General features: G+C 40.9%; 1 protein-coding gene across 1 annotated transcript; it reads left to right on the plus strand.

Annotated features, from left to right (window-relative positions):
• The first annotated feature begins 841 nt into the window (after positions 1-841).
• On the plus strand, positions 842-18,150 carry cdc40 (cell division cycle 40 homolog (S. cerevisiae)). The gene is made up of 15 exons (XM_038726602.1): positions 842-1,048; positions 1,438-1,524; positions 2,149-2,278; positions 2,383-2,469; positions 2,612-2,751; positions 3,456-3,552; positions 3,935-4,074; positions 5,162-5,236; positions 5,384-5,429; positions 6,952-7,053; positions 9,379-9,494; positions 10,576-10,709; positions 14,410-14,486; positions 16,577-16,721; positions 17,442-18,150. The coding sequence occupies exons 1-15, from the start codon at positions 857-859 to the stop codon at positions 17,617-17,619; spliced, it is 1,746 nt and encodes a 581-aa protein (XP_038582530.1). The 5' UTR covers positions 842-856; the 3' UTR covers positions 17,620-18,150.
• Positions 18,151-18,303: the final 153 nt, after the last annotated feature.

Here is an 18,303-nt window from a genome sequence, read left to right on the forward strand (position 1 = left end):
ATCGATTTGATTATTCCAACCCTCACTGTACATAAAAGTCATATTGTTGCACAAATAATCGATCTTCCGTGCAACAATTTGATAATATCAGATTCACTACAATACAAATTAAATTAGTGTACAGTGTGTTCCTGTTCTAATAGTTTAAGATATAATTTTTACACAGTTGCTATAAATTACAACAAGGTCAAAGATTATACACCAAAGACTGAATTAAAAAAAAAAAGAAAATACACACCACCATAGATCTAGGAGTTTATGGGTGCAACCAGTGTTTTTATTTATTTGTTAAAAATTCATAAGCGAATTATTATTCAATTGTTATTTATTTTATGTATACAATGTTTAAAATTGTGAGAATTGAATACTTCAAAAAATACATATAATTTTCCAAGTGGTGCCATCTTCAAAGTGCAGACCAGAACCCAAAGATATTAAATTCAGTAAGAGGTGATAGAAGAAAGAGTATCCGGAACCAGTTCAGTGCCAATTAATTTTCTATAGATCAACAAATCGATTTATTGACAAATCGTTTCAGCTCTAACATTGTTTCTGACAGTATTGTTTCAGTTATGGCTAATCCTGAATACACACTAAATTTTGTTTCACTACAGCATTACTATTTTTTGTACATACCAAAATAAAAGTAACTTATAAAATCCATATATATTACTAGGTATATTAATTAGGTAACATCTTTTACAAAGTCTATGGGTAACACTGAATTCTGAAGTCATAGTGATGAAGACTGAACCATAGACTGTTAAAAAGAACCTTTTTTCTAATGTAGACTTTTCTTATTTTGTCACAGCGGAAGTACCGCCCTTCTGCTTCCGGCGAATTCACAACATCCAAGATGTCTGCCGCCATCGCATCCCTCGTTTCGTACGGTAGCGATTCTGATTCAGAGAATGAGTCTGAATCTCAAAGCAATGTCGGGAAAGTGGACCCAGTGAGTCCAGACGCCACGGCTCACCTTAAACCTCTGCAGTCTGGACAAACGATGTCTTTGGCTCTTCTCAATTCTGCTCCCGAGGTCGCCGTTAAGGTAAGCTAATCTAGCTTGCTAACGTTAGCTTAACATTATAATTGATTGTTAAAGTTAGATACTGTTAATCACACGTTGCTTAAATAACATTATGGTCTTGAGGCATACGATTTCAATTGGTAACAGGAGATTCTGAATACGTAACGTTAATCATTTCTTTGTGCAGCGGTAATAGTTGTTGGTGACGTTACCAAATAAAACTAGTAGAGTTAGCGGGAAACATTAAGTATCAAGCAGGAGGAGATATTTTGTAAATCTAAATTTATAACGTTATGTCAAAGATATCGCCTTAGGTATTATGTTTTATCTATCAAACATCTGATTCACCAAACGGCCATTGTATTGCCAAACAGTGAGTCCGTTTGCCGATGTGTACGTCTTCATTTTAGGAGGCTGTGGAGACTGGCACACACCTGGACCCTTCATTGAAAGAAGTCACTTATAATCCAACATTTGAAACCATGTTTGCACCAGAGGTAAGTTTTATTATTAGTGGGTGTCACCTAGATCCCGGTGAGATTTATAGTATAATGCATAGAGGGTATGCGTTGATGTCACTTCCCCTTGCAGAACACCCTGGACTGAGTGGCAAAACATCTGTTACCATGGCTGCGTTTAGCAAACTGGGAGTAAAACAAGTGATTATTTGCTCATTAAAGGCAGTTGGACTTGACAGTGATCCTAACTGCTTACCAAAGAACCAGTGGCCCAGCTCTTTGCCATTTTAGATGTGTTGTTTGTGTTTTAGCTGATTCAAGCCAACACTGCTGCTCGTCTTTTTGCCACTCAGTGAGCGTAACTGCATTCTGTGACATCATGCGCGTACCCTCTATACTGAATTTGAGACTAGACTTCATGCTTCCTTGTGTGATTTGTTTTTATCTCTTTTGAATCATGGTTTATGTGCCTTGGGTTCTCTAATGCCAGTTTCCCACTGGAATTAATCTAATGCTCTGTATATGTACTAATCCAGCCAACTATTGTTACATAAATTAGAAAGTCTGTTATTATTGAAGTCCTGCTTATTAGAAATCAAATTAAACATAAGGACTATACAAAGAGTTTAGTATTATTAATGATCTTGTGTTGCTTTCTGTTAGTTTGGGCCAGTCAACCCATTTAAAAGCCAGCAGATGGCTGCCCCCAGGAACATGTTATCTGGCTATGCAGAACCTGCTCACCTCAACGACTTTATGTTTGAACAGCAAAGGAGGACCTTCTCCACCTTCGGTAGGCTCATCTGTGACCCCTGTGATGGGTTTAAATGATGCGGTCAATACATACCCGTTTGAATTTTAATGACCTTTTCACAACTCTCTCCACTCTGCTAATAGGTTATGCTTTGGATCCATCAGTTGATACACACCACGTATCCACTAATAGCTACATTGGTGCAGTAGATGAGGCGGAGAAAAATAAAGGTAATCACATATTGCCCCTTATTTCTAATGTGTTTTTCTGCATCTAAGTGTATAAATCAGACTTTATCTATCTATTATGTCTTCATTGAAATATTGTTTAAGGGAGATTCAGAATCATATGGTCTATTGGCTCATATTCCAGGGCTAACAGTGTTTGAGAGTGGACCTAAGAAGTCAGAGAAAAGAAAAAAGGTCAAAGGTGGAGATGCAGAAGAGATCGACAACTTCCTTGGGCCGTGGGCGAAATATGCAGATGAGAAAGATGTGGCTAAACCATCAGAGGTAATGCTTTGTTCAAAATATAATGCAAAGTGTTGGAGACGGTTGGTTCTTAACATAATTAACCGACTTGCTACATAATGTGGTAGTAAGGCAAGAAAAATCAGCACCCTCCAGGTTTAGACTATTGTTGTGCAGTACAACAGAGACACATGCAGACACAAATCTGCTTAATCTATGGTTGATAAAAATGAAAGCATTTGTATTTATTTTGCATTCATGGCATTAAACATGATGCAAATAATTCACTTATAGAAGAACAATTTCTGTGTTGTTAGTAGTTGCAATACAAACCATAATATGGGGCTTCATTCACTGATTGACCTAACCTGCACAACTTTCAGCACAGCATAAAACAACTCACCTGCGGTACTCAACTGTAGCCTTTTAAGAGGCATCATGTGGGTCAGTATTCAGTGTAAATGCTTTGTAATCTGGTGGTATACTGCAGTTTTGTAAATGACGCACATAATGGGGCACATGCTGCTTACCAGTGGCTATGTGACCCCACACAACCCTATGCTCTCATGGAAAACTGGAGGAGTAGGCCTGAGTTATACCCTTCACCAGGGGACGCAATTGAGAGACAACTGACTTCAGTTACCTCAGTCTGTCTGCAGAACTGTATCCCTGACTAAATCTGTTTGGTAATGATCAGGTTAATTGGTTCATTGTATTTGTTTATTTATTTATTTTTTATTTTACAGGAAGAGCAGAAAGAGCTGGACGAAATCACAGCCAAGAGGCAGAAGAAAGGAAGGAACGAGGAAGATGCTCCTGCAGAGGAGAAGACCATTCTCCATGGTACTGTGGCCCGCTCTAATTGAGACATTTGAATGGCTGATACTCAGTGAAATGATTTACTGATGATCTTCATCCCTAAAAGGGCCTCTAGTCCATTTTGGCGTTAAAATTCAAAGTCGAAACTCCACCACCTTTTTTCGGCATATTAAGTTTGCCCAGTTGTCATGGGATTCTAGATGATCAAATTTCCATGTGTCCAGTTATGATACTGTATCAAGACTCTTGTCTCTGGAGCCATATTTGCTCTTGCTGGTCATGGATTTAATCCCACCTCAGGGAAAAATGCTACGGGAAGCTGAAACTTCTTTTTAAAAACATGTATTCAAATGCTGCAGGATTGTTTTTACCAGACATTCTGTCTCTGTTTCTTCTCCCCCTCCAGTTAAAGACATGTATGATTACCAGGGCAGGTCCTATCTCCATGTCCCACAGGATGTGGGCATCAACCTGCGTTCTGCGGATGCTCCAGACAAGTGTTACCTGCCTAAGAAACAGATTCATGTCTGGTCTGGACACACCAAGGTCAGTGGGAAAGGACACGGATTATTGGCGTGTCTTTGTGTACAGATTGTTCCTTTATGTACTAGTTAAGACATCTTGCAGGTGAATTCTCTCAAGTATTCTCTATGCAGTCTCAGCCGATGGTAAGTTCTAGTATTGTAGTGGTTTTTCAAAAATAATTCTAAAATGCAAATTGAGAGTAGAGTCTCACATGTGTCTGTGTATACACAGAGAGAAAATTCCATTAAGCAGCCCTTATAAGAATTTCTGATGCAGTCAGTAAAAACCTCCTGGGTACTTTTGAATAAAATGATAACACATCATATACGAGCCGCTTGTCCCTGACATGCCAGATTCTTCTGTCTCATTCTCAACACCGTCTTTATAATTTAAATATAAAGCCAAACAGTGGGTTATTCCTAGAAAGATCAGATTCAAGCGTCAGATCTGCAAGTGTGCTTCAGGGAGAGAGAAATCACTCAAGTTTTAAATTAGCTTCTATCCGCTTTGTGCAGGAAGTTACAGCCGTCAGAGTCTAATGTGAAATACAAAGAAGTTTGAGAAGATAATAAGCGTGTGGAAGTGCTGATGTCGAGATAATAGACTGAGGAAGGCCCATACGGTGTCACCAAAGTTTTGTGACATTTTTTGGGAGAAAGTTTGGTAACTTGAAAGTCAGACTATTACAGAGGCAGCATTGTCTGCACACACACACTCTTATCTGCCCTTATTGTATTATGACTCAGCGGATATTTCTCTTTATAAACTGCTTTAAAATTAATCGTCTGGTCATGTCCACATTAAGTCAAGAGTATGAACATACACAGCACATTGTAAGTGATAAATTGAGATGTATTTCAGCCTTTTCTTTTTAATAGTTTGGTTAAGGATTGTGCCTCACACACCTGCAGTACCTGCAGTCTGTCTGTCCCCTGTAGTGCAACTTTGTTTCATAAGACTGGCCAAAATTATTGTACAAGATTAAATCTATAAAATGGCATTACTGCATCAATTTTGCTTGGACCTGTGGCAATGATTAGTATACTCATGATAATAAGAAATATGATTAGATGCATATCAGTTTCTACTCTCCCTGTATTTTTTCCAGGGTGTCAGTGCTATCCGACTGTTTCCTAACTCTGGTCATCTGCTGCTCTCTTCCTCCATGGACTGTAAAATCAAGGTGAAAAATCACAGACACTGTCTTTCACTTACTGTGGTGATCAAGACTAAAAGCAGAACTTCATTTTGGCAACACCCCAATTCTGTTTTCATTAGATGTTTTTCTGCTGGCATCTCAAACCTGTGTTCACTTGTACTTTCTCCACAGCTGTGGGAAGTGTATGCAGAGAGGAGATGTGTACGGACGTTTATTGGTAAGTGATCTTAAATTTCGATGTGGTAAACTTTTGATAAATGGTAACAGTAGGTCATAATAACAGAATATTACAAAATTTACCACCAAAGTATAACATTTTATAAACAACAATGGGTCATCAGCAAACATGCTGACATGAAATAATGTTTGTCGGAAATACACAGCAGTGACGGACTGTGAGCTCAGCATTACTGGTACTCTAATCATACGTCTGCTGACCTTTTTTTTGTGTTTGTGTGTGGAATAGATGAGGTCTGGGGGGTTAGGCTAATGCGGGCAGGTCACTCTTCCACTCTTCCCAGAGACAGCACACCATCTGAATAGAGATTGTTTGCAGCTGTGGTTGTGTGCTTGTCAGCTCCTTCACAGAATATGCATAATTCAGCAGCCCAGGGGCTGAGAAGAATGAGGGGAGAGGGGAGGGCACAAGGTACTGAGAGGAGTTGGCCTGATGAAGAGAGTTGAGACTGAATAAACTGACAGAGCGACTGACAGAGTGTTAGAAGTATTCAGCCATGTTGTTTAGAGCATATTTGGTTTTCACTTTGTTGTTGCTGCTGTGCTCTCAGTTCCATCATCTGTATAATAAATTATTCTGTTTTCTTTATTTTTTATTTTTTTGCCTCCTAGGTATTACATTTTATTTCTTTATTTTCTTATGTGTTTGGATGATTTTCAGATCTTTAGAAAGCACACCTCTTTGTTTAAAATATGAGGATTTCTTCTCTTGTTAAAATGTGTTTGTTGCTTAATGTTGCATTTAATCTTTAAGCCATTCATTTATAATGCGACTGCACACCATTGTTGTTTGTCAGCAGTATCAAGCATTAAGACGGGGATGTACGTGAATGATCATGCATGTCATTACGTGCAGTTATGTTATGTGCAGTCTGGGACTACGGGTGTATTTGATGACGTTTGTGACCTGCTTTCTGTGTTTTCTTGTACGTACACACACACACACACCATCAAGGCTTTCTGCAGCAGCGGTGCCTTTGGTTTGCCAACAAGTCGGGTTAGAGCAAGCAAGCATGCAGGCGCTTAGCCTCAGTGGGCTCTGTTATCGCCGTGGAAACAGTGTAGCCCTGATAAAAGCCAGTTTTAACAAGGGAGGCGTCTGTGTGCTCCGAGCCCACGGGGACCTCGCATCACCTATACGGAATGAGAAAGAGCCAAAGGGTTGCATAGATTGGGATTAGGAAGAGAATAAGAGAAGGTGGAGAACAGTTGAAAAGGCCGATCGAGCATGCAGTCTTTTTTCTTTCTCCTCCTCTTTCCACTTCCAAGCTCATTTAAAGATTCCATTTCCCTCATCTCTCACAGCCCACATCATCTTTCTTCCTCAACATCCCTTATATCCGTTAACCAGATTTTACATTCCTCAAATGAATTGGGTATCAAAGGAATGCAGCTCGGGAGAGACATGGTAACAAGACTTGGGAACATTTCAGTGCATCTTTCTAGCGTATATTTATTTATTTGTTTGTAATATAAGTGCAAATTTCCTCTGTTTATGTTAGGCCACAGCAAAGCAGTGCGAGACATTTGCTTCAACAACAGCGGGACCCAGTTCCTCAGTGCTGCCTATGACCGCTACTTGAAACTCTGGGACTCTGAGACAGGTAGGCTCTAACACTCCTACACAACGATTTTCTGTGGTTCACAAAACCACTTGTTGTTGTTCTTGAAAAATTTTAAACCAGTGGTACGCCGCATGAATGTCTTACTTCATTTAGTCTGTCTATTTGTATGTCTCGGAGTGAGAGATGCGCCAGCGAGAACTGTAGTTTCTTCATTTTGGCAGCATTGTAAATTCCTTTTTGATGACAATAAATTTGAATTAGCTTCTGTCATTTAAATTATGCAGAATAAGAAACTAAAAACAACCATATTAATAAGCAAGGCTTTCACACTGAGATTTGAGGCACGTAAGATGCATAAATATTCACTGTCAGTGAGGTAAATAACTAAATGATGTAGATGACACTTAGCTAGCTTGAGTAGGAGGCTGCTGGTGTACAGTCATTCAGTTGATTATTTTTTTAAGGTCTGGCCTGACAATTTTATTTTCTTTCTAAGAACTATAATTGACATGAATTGTTATATTTTTGTAACTTTTTGCAACCAAAAGCACTTGCTATTCTTCCTGGGGCCTACTGAATTGTATGTTCAGGGATGCACCAATCTGACTTTTTCAGTCCCAATACCAATACCTGGGCTCTGGGTATCAGCCAATACCGAGTACCGATCCAATACCAGTGTAAAATGAATAAGCTGCATTGCTCACTGCAGGGAAGACACGAGCGTGAAATACCTCCAAACTGCTGACCCCCTGTGTTTTGCTCCCTCCACGCTGTGTTAGCTCTCCTAGCATAATGTTCGGGTCTACTGGCACACTGCTGACTCATCACGTAGCACCCACGTAGCATAATTGAATTGAATACATCATCCCCCTTGCCACTGATACCCGATCCAGCTATTTGAGTCAGTATCAGGACGATATCCGGATCGGATGGGTGCATCCCTACTGTTAAATAACATTTACATATTCTCCAAAACTGCACCAGGTAACAGGACCCTCTCTCACTCAAACACATCCAACTGAAAATAAACTGCAGTAGGGTTCACTCTCTGTAAGTGTGGTGGCGACGGGGTGGTTGGGTTTATATTTGTATATTTTATTTGAAAGAATAGAAAACCTCGTTTCTTGTAGATTATTTCTACTTAATTTCCCACCTTATTTTAAATTTTTTTTATTGTTTTCGTTACTTTTACTACTCACAAACTGCTATTATCTGCTCCCCATGCTTTTCTCTTCCGACACATACGCACACACCCACACCTGTCTCTCTCCCTGGATATGTCTTACTTCATTTGTCCGCAGTCTTTTTTTATCAAGTCAACCAAAAAAACACAACTCGCGTTTCCATAGCAGCAGGAGAGCCACGTGTGGTGAAAGCTTTGAAGCCTAAAGGAAACCACCGTGTTACCGAATGACATCTGCACTGGTGTGTGTCGACTGCTACCTGGTCGGTACTTGTAAAATATCCACCATGTCTGCATCTTGTAACATATACCAGATAACATCTCTCGCTGTGTATCTCTGCGAAATGCTAAAGTGGGTTTGGGTTGCCAAATATACCTGGGCGGCCCGCACAAGTAAAATCTATATGTGGGGAAACACTGATGGGGTTTCATGCTCTCCCCGTTCGTTAATATCATAGACAGGAGTGTGAGGCCCATTGTAAAAAGAAATGGCAAGAGATTGCTTTTAAGTGTATCTATGTGAACTGTTTATAAAATGTTGGGCCCCCGATCTCACTGCCGCATGGATGCCTGCTATCTTTCCCCACTGCTGCTCATTCAACTCAGTTTCCACCCCTCTCGACTCATGAGTGCCAATCCAGCAGAGGGCAGAAAAGAGTAAAATCCCCCCCACTTGTTGCTAACACAATCCCCTTTGAAGCCACATCATCCAAATACTTCTGTTAGAGATTTACTACAGTTACAATTTGTTAAATTTAATGGTTTCCTTACTTTTCTTAGCAGTTGTTTAAGTATAAATGTCAACTGTTGTTTCTTTCCTGCAGCTGCACAGCGCAGTGAAGCGTAGGTGGTCATTTTAGCATTTCATTCCACATTTGTCCCTGTTGCAGTTAAACACTGGATGCAACACAGAAAGTAGTTTAATTTCCTGTACTCTCAGCTCTAGCAGTAATGGTAGCATCCTTCCCTGCTGTGATTCACCTCTGCTGAATGAATACAAAGAAACACTGGATTTTCTGTGTTACGGCTGAGCTGTCGCTGCCTGCAGGGACAGAGCATGAAGCCTTGAAAGTTGCAGTCTGATTCCCTACATTTTAAGCAACTTGAGTGTACCTTTCTGAAAAGCCACGGTGGATTATTCTGGAGCTCTGACTTTCAATTTGCTCTGACCCCCACCATAGGCCAGTGCATCTCCCGCTTCACCAACAGGAAGGTACCGTACTGCGTCAAGTTCAACCCAGACGAGGACAAACAGAATCTTTTTGTGGCCGGCATGTCAGATAAAAAGATTGTTCAGGTAAAGTTGCCATGCACTGCGTTGCAAGCAATTCATTTCGGCTCCCACCTTCACTTTATGTATGCTCCCCAGTTGACCAAGCAGATGTACACATGCGTCTCTGTGTACAACCCCCTGTGCCCACAGGAGCATGAAATGCACTCCCCATCTCATCTTCCAGCACTATTTGTGTGTGCGTGGATAGAGGTTCAGTGGCTGACTGGATTAGAGGAAGTCATTAATCATGGGCGGCATTAGGGTAGAAGGGAGGCAAAGGAAGCAGAACAATCTGTGACAAAAGTAGGAAATCCATAACTATGATATTATACAGCCAGGTAAACAGTTTTTAGAACATCTAACCCTGAACATCTAAATATGAAAGTTGTTGTTTTTTGTGGCAGCAACATGCTGAGGGAACAGATTAACTGCTGTAGGAATATTATTTTATTTACTAACAATTCATAATCATGGAGTTGAACTAATTTGGAACTGTTATTATCATTTAACTCTGTGGCATCTTTAATTGAAAATATGTCAAGATGTTGATGTAACGGGGACATAGTTTGTCCCCTAATTGTCCAGATGAACAACAGTCATTATCAAAATACCTGGCACAATAATCAGGGTGAATATTAAATCATTCAGCTCTCTTTGCGGTTTTGAGAACAGATGGCTGCTCCTGTGAGCAGCTGAAGTCTATGATTAAAGAGAGCATAAATAGATGTAAAATCTGTTTGTTGTTGCTTGGGGGCTGATTCTATGTGGTTGTCTTTCCTTTACATTTTAATGTGTGCATGATGGGTTTTTTTTTTTGAGTCATCACACCACTGCAGTGAAGTCATTTGAGTGCCTTAGCACAATTAAAAACTTTTCTCAGTGAGTCTTCCACCACCCTGCCAGTTATCTTAAATTTTTTTTGAAACTACAGTAAGAAAAGTTGTATTTATTTTGGTAATCAGCACCCAACAGGAGAATGATAAATGTGGAGTGAAATCAGTTTCCACTTTATTTATACTTTATGACGACTTGTCATAGATAAATGTGTTTACCTCCTGTCTGTCTGTTTTGCTCTCTGCGCCTTTGTTTTGCGTCACCCTGTCAGTGGGACGTCAGGACAGGTGAGGTGGTTCAGGAGTACGACCGTCACCTGGGAGCAGTAAACACCATCACTTTTGTTGATGAGAATCGTCGCTTCGTCAGCACGTCGGACGACAAGAGTCTCCGAGTTTGGGAGTGGTAAGTCCAGACTACAGCCTGAAAGTTTGAATTTGTGTTTTTTTGTAGTGACTCTGAACAAGGCACATAATCCCCTTAAAGTGTGTTTTGATTTGGCAGCTTGATGACAATACATTCAGTGTTCATTTTCGGTCAACCAACTTTTTTTTAAAGTAGATATTGCACATCTATTTCAGATGCAAGTGCTTAGATAGTATCAAGTCAGTCTTGAGAAAGACATAAGTAAAGGTTAAGGCAGGGGACATTTTACTCAAGTACCTTTATGTTTTGTCTAACCTCTGTAATAACAAGGAAAAACAATATCACCAGCGTACTGTTTGCTGCCTTCTGAAAATGTACACTGGCACAATGTTCCTTTCATTAGAAGCGTAGACATCAACAAACCTCCAAATGACCCGATCTTGGACAAAGCTCACCTGGCTGTGCTGCTGATCCGCTCTGAGTCATAGCCTCTGCCACGGTTTGCCTGCTTTAGATGCATCTGTTACAGTGGGAGACCCCCCCCCCCGGAGCTAACATTATACATTGACAACACTCCAGCAATAAACCCTGTGAGACTGTCCCTCTTGCCAATTGTATATTGTAATAAATAAGCATTTTGAAATGGTTCCACAAATTTAATTATTGGAAGGCAGACATGCTGGGATTATTGGCAGGTCAGAAAAGGTAACGTAATTTTCCTTGCATGTGTGTTCTTAACATAAATCACATTCACTTGTGTTTTCCACAAGCTATTCATTTAGATATTGTCATTACTGCTGCAGTGTTTGTCTGTGCTCAGTGGCCAATCAAGAGAGACTACCAACAGCGGCTTTGCAGATTGGCTATGGGTTCCTGTGGTGGTGGTAAACAAACTCTCTGGTATTTGTTGCTCAAAGAAGATAAATATTTAAAGACCAGCTGATAAAGGAAGCTTTCCCTGGATTCTTGGAAGAGGGGCTTTTTATTCAAGGATGAACACTTGCCCCTTCTTGATGGGGATTAACTCCTGAAAACATGCTTGGCTTTTCACACACACTCAGAGTTGAACATCGACAGAACAACATAAAGCAAAAGAACCATATCCCAAGAGTCTACTTTGTATGCTAGTTTCGGTGGGAAGGACACTCCCGGGAGCTTTTGTAGTGCAGCGTGGGAGCGAGCGGGGCAAGTGGAATTTTGGGTCAAAGAGTGGCTTTACTGTCCCTCTTTCTCCCACGGACACCGCCTGGCTCCCAGCTCTAGCAAACCCCCTTCGTGAGAGCGGCTAGATTGTATCATTAGGCTGACTTTACCAGAGCAGTCTCATATCTCCAGAATAGAGGAGGGTGGATGCCGCCGCCGGATGGATAAAAAATATTGTGAGCCAGCAGATCTACTAGTCATTCACATCACGATGCAAACACCTACTCATAATGCCAGTTCTATCCTCGTTTTCTCACACACACACACACGCGCGCGTGCGCACTAGGGATGGGTATCGCTACTCTGTACGTTTATGGTACCGACCGAAACAGCCCGGTATCGAGTAGAACCGAAACGTCTCCAGTCAAACTAGTACTTCAATCGATACCTAGGCCTGCTTTTTTGTAACCAGATCGCGGCAAAAAATGACTATTTGTATGGTTTTGCTTGCAGCCAAACACGCAAGCAACACACCGAAAGGAAGACAAGAGCACGTCTTTTTCCCCCTTATGTGTCTGCACCATAAACTGTATAAAAAAGGTGTGCACGCGTGATTTTAACAGCCGCTCACCTTCGGCTGCGGTCTCAGGCATGTTCCTCACTGTTTATTACCCCAAGCTTGGCTTTCCGATGGTTTCATCTTCTGGTATCAGTTAACACTTCTCTGTACATTTGTATTTGCTATTCACATCACTTGTCACCGATCGATCGCTGCGTTCCGTCATCAATGAAACGCTTTCTTGGCGCAGCAGCGATCAGCTGATTTTACTGACGAACCTCCGGCTGCAGCTGCGGCTGCTTCAGGTGTAGTTGGTTTGATCGGCTAAACCTGAAGCCTTCTCTTCCTCTGTTTGTATCTTTAGTGTAGTTTCGTGACTTGTTTAAACAGAAGGCTTTCTCGTTTTATTCTGACTGTCCTATTTTCCCACTAAAGGAAAAAGCACTCGGGGAGATCTTTCAATTCATTTTATTGAACGAAAGTTAATAAAAATAATCTTCCATTGTTTACTTTCAACACAAGTATCAAAAAATACCTTATATTCGTTTCCCACAACCTATTTGGTCACTAAACTATTTCACTTCTCTCTCATTCAAATATGAAATAACTCCCAAGTCCTTCCCCTTATATGCTAATACTACCCATGAGGATGACCTAATTAGGATGGGGAGCAATGTGATACAATTTACCAATACTTCTTGCAGTTGTTTGAAACAAGAAAATAACAACAATAAAAATAATAATAAGCTACCAATCAGGTGACATGTCAACAGACAACATTTTATGCAAGGTATCGAATGAGGTACTCAATTGGTATTGGTATCACTTTAAGGGTACTGGGTTTGGTACTGGTATCGTAAAATTTTAAACGATACCCAACCCTAATACGCAAGTTTTTTGGGGAGGCTACTTTATCTGTACCAAGGTTTATAATCAGGAAGCGGTGAGTTGGTGTCTGCATTGGAGGAGGATTACAATCAATATAAAATGTGCCAGTGTGCCAGCGAGGGGAATTATTCAACATGGTTTTAGCTTATTCTGTAGCATTGAGGTTCATGTTCAAGTTTTTTTTTTTTGTGCTTTCATCTTTGTCCCCTATCTTGATCGACATGACGCATCGTAAACAACAACAATCAGTCATCTATTATTCATGAACATCCCTGGTGTATAGACTGTCCTATGTTTTCCTTTCTTCCTCTACCATCGCTCTCCAGACAACAGAGCATTCCCACTGCTTATTTCTGGAGCTCCGAAGAAGAGATCTGATGGCTTTTGTTATCTTTCAGAGTTTTGCATGGGTTTAGTCTGCAGATATTGGCTCTGACAATCCCAGGGACCCCTTTTTAATGTCTGATGGTACGCCCGCACATGAATTCAAGAGCATTTAGCTTAACTCTTGTCCTTAGTTCTTCGCCCGTTTTTGGTCCTCTGTTGCTCATCACTTGAAAGACACATGGCTTTAGGTAAAGCAGATGGAGCAAGACGAGAACTTTTTAGCACTTACTGATGCAAACACACAGAGCAAAGCGAAAAGACACATTAGTTACACTCAATCACATGTACGGCAAGTCTAGCAGGTCAGTCGTAGAAAAAACACACACACACAGCACTGTAGATCTGAATGATCTTCTGCAGACCACTTAAGATCAAGTAGCCAAGTTTCCCATCTCCTCGCCGAGCAGAGAGACATAGCAGAGCATAAAAGAACAGGGAGGCGGTTGCGAAAGAACGAAGAACGGATTAATAAATAATTGGATGCCAGTGCAGCATCAAAAACCCCTTTCAGATTGCATGGAGTTATTTACATACTGTAGCTGTAATGGTTGTCCTGCCTGGTTTTTCACCATAGCTGTTTTCTCTTCAGCAACAAGCATTTTGGAGACGGCATAATCAGCTGCGATAGTAAACAAAACTACAGCTTTGTGAATTTTTCTTTTTTTTTCTTTTGAGTTGCTTTCGGGGGCTGCTGAGGTGGCTCTCTCATCCAGCGTTTAACCCAACTTCAAGTGTAGTCACAGCGCTTTGTGTCTTTTTCAGGGACATCCCTGTGGATTTCAAGTACATCGCTGAGCCCAGTATGCACTCCATGCCAGCTGTGACACTCTCTCCCAATGGTGAGTAGTCAAATCATGGCAAAACACTCTCTTTCACGCACACAGTACAGAGGACTCTGGGGAGCTTAAACCGATGTTGGCAGATTGAAATGTATTCATACCTTCCAGTGTTTGTCATTGCTCAGAAGAATTAAAAGGGGGGAGGGAGGGGCAGTCGCGGTCTAGAGTCGGATCCATTTCCAATGCTTTGTCTGTTTGCTGTGGGTACGCCAGCTTTCACAAACAGCGCAGTGAGCTCTGTTAAAACACTTTTAACACCTCCTTGTTGTGAGGGGAGTGAACTGTAGAGCTCACAGCAGCCAGCAGTTTCAATTAATGACATGTCAGCAGGCATCAGCGAGGGATGAGAGAGGATTTTTTGGATTAAAATGAAAGAACCTTGTATTTCAGTGATATTTCTCTGACAGTGTTCGAGCTTGAGATGAACCGATGCACTCCTCCCTCCACAGATAATATACAAAACAGTATGGGATATCTCTCTAATAAAGACAGGAATCTCTGTCTGTCTGTTTGTATTTCGATTCTGTCAGGAACCGTTCATCCAATAGACTTCAAACATAGCGAGTGTGTTGCGCTGCGGAGCCAGGGTAGTGCAGTGTGCTGTATCCATATTAGCTGATGCTTAATAAGAAAGTATTCAGATCAGGATTTGGGCAAATGAGTATTTTGCTGACATGACAGCAGTTTAAGCGTAGAATAAACCTGCTGCTTGGCAGCTGAAGTGATGAATTTCGACAGATGTGAGTGAAAGTTGTAAAGAAGGCATTTATTGACACAGTGGCCTAAATCTAAAACGATACCAGGATTAACAGGTGGTCTCCCTCTTAAATGTCAACGCTTCCGTTTGAATCAGGAACTCCGTGTTGCTCGCAGTCAGCTTCAGCTATCATCAGTGTCTGCTCTTCTGTAATCATCTGTTCTTTCCCTCTCTGCCTGCTTTGATTTCTCCCTTTCATGCACTCTCTCTAGTCTCTTCCTTCCTTTTTTGGGCAGCATTCTTATTTGTCCCAACATGATTTGTTTCTCTTGAGCGTGTGAATAATGAATGTGTTCTCAGTGGGAGACCATTCAGTTTTCTCTCACACCTAAATGCCCCCCCCCCCCCTTTGCATAGCATCCGCAGCCTGTCTCCTATTTTCTTCTCGCCCCCGTCTCTTGCCATCTTAACGAAACAGACAAAGCATGAGTGCAACGGGGAAATTGGCCAGGTTGTTTTTCTTTCTCTTGCACCTATTGCTTTTGACTTTTGTGGACAATAGTATCTTTTTCGTTTGTTTTGTGAGGGAGGATTTAAGAAGAGGGTACACACCAACACTAGACCACCAACACCAACACTTTCTCATACCACATTAATAATTTCCATCATGTTTCCTTTCAAGAAGTGCAGTGAGTCGTGTAATGCGTTGACACTGAAGCACTGCCTCTTATCAGTGTGTTGTGATTTTGAGGCTGTGTCAGGAGCTGAAACGCTCTGTAAAGTATATCTCAACTGAGCAGTCGCTGATGAAAAACCTCTTTTCATTTTTCTCTAAATTGCCTCAATCTTCCCGTTTTAATGATGGCAGAATGATGAGGTCTCACCCTTTTCAGTGTGTCGTCCACTGAAACTCAAATTACCACTTTTTTTTCTGTCCTTGAGGCATATTTCCGCCAATTATTATGTACCTGTTAAAAGTATCTGACTCTACTTGGTGTCTCGCTAGATCAGAGTGGCTGCCAGGTTTAGCGCATACTAACAGCAGCGGCAGCCAATGTCACAATACCACATCCAAGATACTAGTGGCTGCTTGTTAGACATTTGGCTGAACAGAAGCATGTTAATGAGACAAACTAGCAAGCTAATAGGCACTTTTAAACTTGTTATGACAGACTTTAAAGCTTCGAAATGTTTGCATGTTGAAATTTGTTACTGCTAACACAAACTGCTGTCCTCTTTTATGTTTTATGCTGTACCTCTGACACTTTCAGTACTTGAATAGACACTTGGTTTGTTGCACTGTTTTTTAAGCATGTTGGATTATGTTACTACAGCAGCACCACATGAGATTAGCTGTTAGCTTCATGCTGCTTTCTTTTTTTTTTAACCCCAGGTAAATGGCTAGCATGCCAGTCTATGGACAACCAGATTCTGATCTTTGGGGCCCAAAACCGCTTCAGACTGAACAAAAAGAAAGTCTTCAAAGGCCACATGGTGGCTGGCTATGCCTGCCAAGTGGACTTCTCCCCAGACATGAGGTACGACTCTGTTACTCAATTTTCCAATGAAGGGCGCTATTACACAGCTGAGACTCTCACATCAGATTAATAGTTTGCAATAGTTGATAGTTTTTAACTGATTAAATAAAATATGCCAGAGAAATGAAAAACTCAGTTAGCAGAGATTAGATTCATGTGTTTCTCTGTGAAGAGGGTTGGAAATGTCTTAATGAGTGGAAAGTGTCAAAAGAAAACAAAATGTATCACTTTATCTCAGTAAAGGACAATGAAAGTGGTAAAACATGGTTGAAGACGCAGCGAGACAACATCACACGGATGCTCAGTATATTAAAACAGATAACCTCTGCTCGCCTCCTGTCCTCTAAAATGCCTACAGTTGCTGTAGAGCTGTGGAAAACTGCCTCTTAATATTATCTAATGTATAAGCACCACAAGGAGAGCTAACTAGGACGGTCCAGCACCCTAATTTTAGCCTAAACACCCATTAAGACCTGTTTCTTCCCCTCCTCTCACCCACCACCGCCCACGACTGAGCAGGTGCCCTAACTCCCGTTCAGTATCCATGACAACACTAACTCCTGGCTGGACTGAATTGCCAAACATTCAGACTCCCACCTTTTGGCAGGTGAAGTGGAAACAGAAGTCATTTTTAGCAAAGTACTAATCTTTCCATCCTCTCCTTTGCTCTCTCCCTCCCTATTTTTTTGGTTTGTTCCTGGACCTCTTCCTTTCTACCAGCTATGTGGTGTCAGGAGATGCAGATGGAAAGCTGAACATTTGGGATTGGAAGACCACCAAGCTTTACCACAGGATCAAGGCTCATGACAAGGTGTGCATCAGCGCACTGTGGCATCCACATGAAACCTCCAAGGTCATCACGTGTGGTTGGGATGGACAAATCAAACTCTGGGACTAGATTTACCGTGTATTTGTATGCACGTCTGTGCGTTTGAGCTTCTGGGAATTGATGGATAGAACTGAATGGATTCACTGTTGTCCCATAGATTTTGTGAAAAACCTTGAGTGAAACCCACAGGGCTGGTATCCAGTCTTATTGTAACAGTGTATTTTTGTATCCTGTCGTGAGAGCTCAAAATATGTATTCATGTATTATCTGTACAAAGATGAATACAAGCTTACTTTTAAAAAATGTTTCTACTGCAAAAGGCATATTTGAGGGGTACCATGGCATTTTTTTTTTAAGTGTTTTGTTATTTTAATTTGCAATGTTCTAAGTGGTATACCTCTGTAATCCTTGGTAAAAACTCTTAATTTTCAATTGTATGACCATCCTTTTGTGGAAATAAACATTCTGTTAATTTTACCTCTTCAGAATATGAAAAGGAAGTATCGTCTCCTTGAAAATGTGTTCCTGTGCAACACAAAATCATGAGGAGAAATCCCAGACAATTATTTGTCTCCTTTCTTTATTAAACATAAATTGATCTTATATATGTGAATGTTTTTTAACGGTGTTGGCCCAGTGTTATGTTTTCAGATTACTTACGTCAGTGAAGTTCTGGAGCAGTACAGATAACGGAGGAAGGCCAATTGAACACCGAAGAAAAATGAAAATGACAGTTTACAAAATGCTGCTTTG

The sequence above is a fragment of the Micropterus salmoides genome, unplaced genomic scaffold (assembly GCF_014851395.1).
Source record: "Micropterus salmoides isolate LMB-PRFRI ecotype aquatic unplaced genomic scaffold, ASM1485139v1 Ms_hic_scaffold_18, whole genome shotgun sequence".
Classification (NCBI taxonomy): domain Eukaryota; kingdom Metazoa; phylum Chordata; class Actinopteri; order Centrarchiformes; family Centrarchidae; genus Micropterus; species Micropterus salmoides.

Coding starts and splice junctions, on each gene's coding strand:
- cdc40 (XM_038726602.1), top strand. CDS start 857: ATGTCTGCCGCCATCGCATCCCTCGTTTCGTACGGTAGCGATTCTGAT. Junction 1,525..2,148: donor AAACCATGTTTGCACCAGAG/GTAAGTTTTATT, acceptor GCTTTCTGTTAG/TTTGGGCCAGTCAACCCATT. Junction 7,054..9,378: donor ACTCTGGGACTCTGAGACAG/GTAGGCTCTAAC, acceptor CCCCCACCATAG/GCCAGTGCATCTCCCGCTTC.